This window comes from Dunckerocampus dactyliophorus, chromosome 11 (genome assembly GCF_027744805.1).
Source record: "Dunckerocampus dactyliophorus isolate RoL2022-P2 chromosome 11, RoL_Ddac_1.1, whole genome shotgun sequence".
Lineage (NCBI taxonomy): Eukaryota > Metazoa > Chordata > Actinopteri > Syngnathiformes > Syngnathidae > Dunckerocampus > Dunckerocampus dactyliophorus.
The window spans coordinates 2683653-2689267 of record NC_072829.1 but is presented as its reverse complement, the minus strand read 5'-3'; the positions used below and the strand labels follow the sequence as shown (position 1 = coordinate 2689267).

The 5615-nt window shown below is 39.8% G+C and overlaps 1 protein-coding gene across 1 annotated transcript; it reads right to left on the bottom strand.

Annotated features, from left to right (window-relative positions):
• Positions 1 to 633: 633 nt before the first annotated feature.
• On the bottom strand, positions 634 to 5284 carry LOC129190294 (girdin-like). Its single transcript, XM_054792870.1, has 8 exons — positions 5263 to 5284; positions 4099 to 4205; positions 3035 to 3136; positions 2714 to 2949; positions 1913 to 2464; positions 1405 to 1786; positions 1154 to 1296; positions 634 to 663 (listed from the first exon to the last, which is right to left on the bottom strand). Exons 2-8 carry the CDS (start codon positions 4169 to 4171, stop codon positions 634 to 636), a joined length of 1518 nt encoding a protein of 505 aa, XP_054648845.1. The 5' UTR covers positions 4172 to 4205; positions 5263 to 5284.
• Positions 5285 to 5615: the final 331 nt, after the last annotated feature.

The window sequence follows — 5615 nt, the reverse complement described above, 5'->3', positions numbered from 1 at the left end:
GCTCTACACCCTTGCAAGTGTTGTGGAGGGTACATGGGAGTTTGTAGACTTTGTGGCCTTGGGGGGTGCTCCGGGAGTACGGGTTTGGTGCCATTCGGTTCTTGTACAACCGGAGCAGCAGCCTGGTTCGCATTTCCAGGAGTAAGTCAAGCCTGTTTCCGGTGAACATTGGCCTCCGCCAAGGCTGCCATTTGTTTGTTTGGCTGCCGATTCTGTTCATAATTTTTATGGACAGAATTTGTAGGCACAGCCAAGGCCTTAGGATCTCATCTCTGCTATTCGCAGATGATGTGGTCCTCATCGGTCTGTGACCTTCAGCGTTTACTGGGGTGGCTTGCAGCTGAGTGTGAAGCTTCTGCGTTGAGACTCAGCACCTCCAAATCCAAAGCCATTATTCTCAGTCGGAAAAGGGTGGGCTGCACCCTCCGGGTTGTGAGTGTGGTCCTGCTCCAGGTGGAGGAGTTCAAGTATCTCAGGGTTTTGTTTACGAGTGAGGGAAGGTTGGAGCTTGAGCATGAGGAGGATTGACGCAGCATCTGCAGTAATGCGGTCGTTGTACCAGACCGTCATGGTGAATAGAGCTGAGCTGGAAGGCAAAGCCCTCAATTTACTGGTCGATCTATGTTCTCACCCTTACTTATGCTGGAGAACTTTGTATTGTGACTGAAAGAAGAACCAGATCACGGATACAAGCGGCAAAAATTTGTTTCCGTTGTAGGGTGGCTGAACTCACCCTAAGAGATAGGGTGAGGGGCTTGGTCATCCGGGAGGCGCTCAGAGTAGAGCCGCTGCTCCTTCACATCAAGAGGAGCCACTTGAGAGGCATCTAGTCTGGATGCCTCCTGGACGCCTCCCTGATGAGGTGTTCCGGGCATGTCCAGCTGGGAGGAGGCCCCGTGGCAGACCAAGGACATGCTGACCTGGGAATGCCTTGGTGTCTCCCAAGTAGAACTGGAGGAGGTGACTGCGGACCGGGAGGTCTGGGCCTCCTTACTGACACTGCTGCCCCCTCGACCCAGACCCAGATAAGAAGAAAATGGATGGATAGCTAGATGGATGGATTCAAGTATTTTTGGTACAGTACACGCCTCATAGCACTACAGTAGATTTAGACATTTAGCACAAATTATAAGTAATGTTTTGTCCGTCTCACCTGTTCTTCCCTGCTGTTTAAGACAACCAGGTCTCCTCCCTTGCGGATGCATTCTTGTCTGCCTTCCTTCCATTTCTTCTTTGTTGTTGAGACGTAGTAGCAGCTGGTGCCAAACTTCTTCCAGCTGTCCTGACAAACCATGCCTAAAAAAATTGGCCGTATAAGTGTACGCCTAAGACAAACTGACATTAAACACGATTGGTATCCTTAGGCGTTTTGTTGATTAACTACAGTGTGTGCTGTACATTTACCGTTTAGTTTGGAAGTCATCTTGTCAATGTTCTTCTGCAACTCATGCCGTTCTTTCAGCAGGCTGCTCTGATTGCTCTGTAACACCTCGTATCCAAGCCGCATCGTGTTGTAATTGGCTTGCAATTGTATGTATTCACTTTGCTGCAGCTTGTGCCAGATCTGACACAAAACTTCACTGGTCTTCAACTGATCTGTGTAATTTCTTTCCAGTTGCTGCTTGTCGGCCTCTAACAAGGTGTAGTTGTGCTGTAACAGGTCTCTGTCATTTTTAAGTTGGTTGAAGCGAGACTTGAAGTCATCTCTCTCTGCAGCCAAGGTGGTTTTACTGGTTTGAAGGAGGTCTTTCTCCTTAACGAGAGAGTTGTAACTGGACTGTAACTGGTCCTTGGTCCTCCTCAGTAAAGAGTAATCGTGTTGTAAGCGGTTGTTCTCGTTTTTGAGATTGTTGAAGCGGGACTTGAAGTCATCTCTTTCTGCAGCGACAGTGATTTTGCCGGTTTGAAGAATCTCCTTCTCCTTCACCAGGGAATCATAACTTGCTTGTAATTGTTTTTTCTCACTTCTCAGAGAAGAGACATGGCTTTGTAAGCCGTCGTTCTCGTTTTTGAGATTGTTGAAGCGGGACCTGAAGTCATCTCTCTCAGCAGCCAAAGTGGTTTTATCGGTGTGAAGGAGGTTTTTCTCCTGAACGAGGGAGGTGTAACTGGACTGTAACTGGTCCTTGGTCCTCCTCAATGAAGAGTAATCGCGTTGTAAGCGATCGTTCTCGTTTTTGAGATTGTTTAAGCGGGACTTGAGGTCATCTCTTTCTGCAGCAGCAGCGCTTTTGCCGGTTTGAAGGAGCTCTTTCTCTTTAACCAGGGAATCATAGCTGCCCTGTAACTGGTTGGTGTTACTTTTCAAGGAAGTATAATTGCGCTGTAAGAGGTCTCTCTCGTTCTTCAGATTGTTGAAGCGGGACTTGAAGTCATCTCTCTCAGCAGTCAAAGTGGTTTTACTTCTTTGAAGGAACTCTTTCTCCTTAACGAGTGAGTTGTAACCGGCCTGTAACTGGTCGTTCTCATTTCTCATTGAAGAGTAATCATGTTGTAAGCGGTCGTTCTTGGTTTTGAGATCGTTGAAGCGGGACTTCAGGTCATCTCTTTCTGCAGCGGTAGCCCTTTCGCCGGTTTGAAGAGAATCGTAATTGGCCTGCAACTGGCTGTTGTCTGCCCTTAGCACACTAATCTGGATTTGTAACGCATCGTGCTCCCTCTTTAGTAGGCTGTGGTTGGTTTGCAGCCCGTTGACATCGGCTTTCAGCTCAACTCTTTCCGCGGTCAAAGCCTTTTTGCTGCTGAGGAGTTTGTCTCGGTCCTTCACCAGAGAATCATAGCTGGTCTTCAACTGGTCTTTATCCCTTGTGAGGTTATTCAACCTGTTTTCAAGCTGGTTTCTCTCTGTAGTTAGTGCAGAAATGACTTTGTTTTTAGTCTGGAGATTCTCTTGAGTCAGACGGTCTGAGCTAGCATGGTCTTTCGAAGCGTAGTAGGGCAATAGCTCATCTGTAAAAATTTAAAAAATGCTGAAAAATGTTCCATTTCCTGCTTGTGATTACAGTTCATTTAAATGAGAAAGTCCAGAACGTACAGTGGAGAAATTGTCCAACGTTACCGGCCAGCAGGAGTGCACACAGTAAGCTGAGACACACAGTCACACATCTGCACGACTTCTTCCTTCTTTGAAAATTCACTACATCAGAAGAAAATAACATTAGTTTTATTTCAAAAGAATGATGATGAAAAAAAATGATGATGACAGCCAATTAATAAGTGACTTAATGAAAAATATTATTAACAAGATATAATAGTATCATGTAGCAATAATGTTCATAAAGTTAACTGACACACCTTTAATAAATAAATTGCAAATAAGCACGATAAAAGTGTAAGATAACAAGATTACAGTCTAATAGCAACACAATAGTGTTATTAATATTGCAATACGATCATATATTCTATATAAAATGTAAAAAATGATTACATTAAATAAACATTAACAAAGTGCTAATACAGTAATCCCTCGTTAATTTCACTCTATCCCGTTTTTTTCAAAAATGTATTAATGTCATCGCTATTTTGTGGTTGAATACGGACTATTATTAATTGAAAAAATAGGCATATATAAGCAAAGATTTTTTATATCGTTGGCCGAAAAGATGCATTTTCATGTATATGTCTTATTTGTCTTATTTTCTCTTATGTCGACTATATTGGGTAATAGGAGTATAAAGGTGACTATGGGGTGATTTTTCATGTCTAGAGGGCTCTAATAATGTTAAAAAACATATTTAAATGGTTGTAAACAGTTTTTCTGTGCTCTAACTACCAAAATATTCCATTTATAAATAAGGAATCCTACTTTGTGCAAATTCACTTATCACGACCTGGAACTAGTTACTGTAATTCATAATTTGAAATACTTTATCAATGCATTCAAGCCAAGTTAATGACATATTAATGTTACTATATGATATTTTGTAATTACAGTAATATGACATCATCAAAATAATTAATACAGCTTTTTTTTAAATGATAAAAAGCCAATATGATGAAATAATAATGTTACACAGTATTAACATAAAACTAACAGGTTGTCTTGATTCTAATATGGGTTTCTTGATTAGGTGGTGCTTACCAGTTTGAAGTGTTTACCTTGAGTGACGAGTCCATCCGTTGTGAAGTTCTTACTTAAGTATGGGCCGTCGTCCACTTCCATTGCATCCATTTTTCAAGTAATTGGTTTTCGTTCGGAGGTGACACTTGTAGGTTCATGCAAAGCAAAAACAAAATAAAGTTTACATGCAATTTGGACGCATTGGCCTGCGGCTGTTTTTTTGTTGGCCCGTGGCGCATTCTAAAAATATAAAAAAGACGGTTTTTTAGGTTGCGGAAAAACTTAAAATATTACAAGATTAAAGTTTAAATATGGGAATAAAGCCATAATATTATGAGATGAAAATGTACAAGAAGAAAGTTGAAATAGTTGAAAAAAAAAAAAAAAACAGCAGAAATGTATATATATATATTGATAGCTACAGATATATACATACAGTGGTGTGAAAAAGTGTTTGCTCCTTCCTGATTTCTTTTTTTTTTTTGCATGTTTGTCACACTTAAATGTTTCAGATCATCTAAATGTAAATATTAGTCAATGACAACACAACAGAACAAAAAAAATGCAGTTTTTAAATAAAACTTTTTATTATTAAGGGAGAAAAAAAATCCAAAGCTACATGGCCCTGTGTGAAAAAGTGAGCCCCCAAAACCTAATAACTGGTTGGGCCCCCCTTAGCAGCAAAAACTGCAATCAAGCAGCTTGCACAAAACTGCATTTTGTGTGAATAAAGTCATAATATTGTGAAAATAAAATTCACAAAGATTATTCATGAAGAAACAGCAGAAATAGAAAAAAAAACCTGCCATAATTTCATTAGAATAAACTCATTCTAACAAGAAAAAAGTTGTAATTTTACAAGAACAAACTCATACTTTTCTTAGAAAATGTTTCATTTTAGTTGCATACAGTTGAAATATTAAAGAAAGAAGGCATTATTTTTAAAGTCGTAAACGTATAAATATATGTATAGTATATCTACATGTGTTGCTTAACAAAATATCAAAGTGGCAAAGTTGCATCTTTTTTGTCATATGGGATACAGGTCACTTGAAAATACTTAAAAAAAACACAAAATCTGGTTTATGCATTCCATCTTAAATTTGACGACTTTTTACATAATTAATTACTGAGAAACTATTGAAGAGTTTAAATTTGCGTCATCAAAATGACACAGTCACCTGTAAAAAATATAGTCTTACCTCAGGAAAACTTTGAGACGTTCTGCTTTTGCATGAAAATTCCATTAAGTGACACCATGACTTCATGTTGTTGCATTTATTGCAGGAAACAGGAAGTTAGCTGGGCTCTGACTGGTTATCATCAATGTACACATTCACACTTCATACAATTTCTTTTTTTTTATTCAAGCAACTGAAGTTCACTGCCTTGCAGTCATCACTTTAGAGAAGTTCTCTACTTTCTATTTCAACTCCAATTAGCCAAGAAAGGGAAAAAAAAACTTTCTTGGCGAATTGAAGCCTTCATCCAAGCTTTCTCTTCCTGTTTTCTCCTCCCATCAAATCTTGCCTGGGGTCAGATGAAGGCGGCATGT

What these genes read in the sequence shown, in the direction of transcription:
- LOC129190294 (XM_054792870.1), bottom strand. Translation starts at nt 4,171, where the DNA reads ATGGATGCAATGGAAGTGGACGACGGCCCATACTTAAGTAAGAACTTC. An exon ending in CCCTGGTGAAGGAGAAGGAG is followed by an intron (nt 1,787 to 1,912) that starts ATTCTTCAAACC and finishes AGGACCAAGGAC; the next exon opens with CAGTTACAGTCCAGTTACAA. An exon ending in GATGACTTCCAAACTAAACG is followed by an intron (nt 1,297 to 1,404) that starts GTAAATGTACAG and finishes CAATTTTTTTAG; the next exon opens with GCATGGTTTGTCAGGACAGC.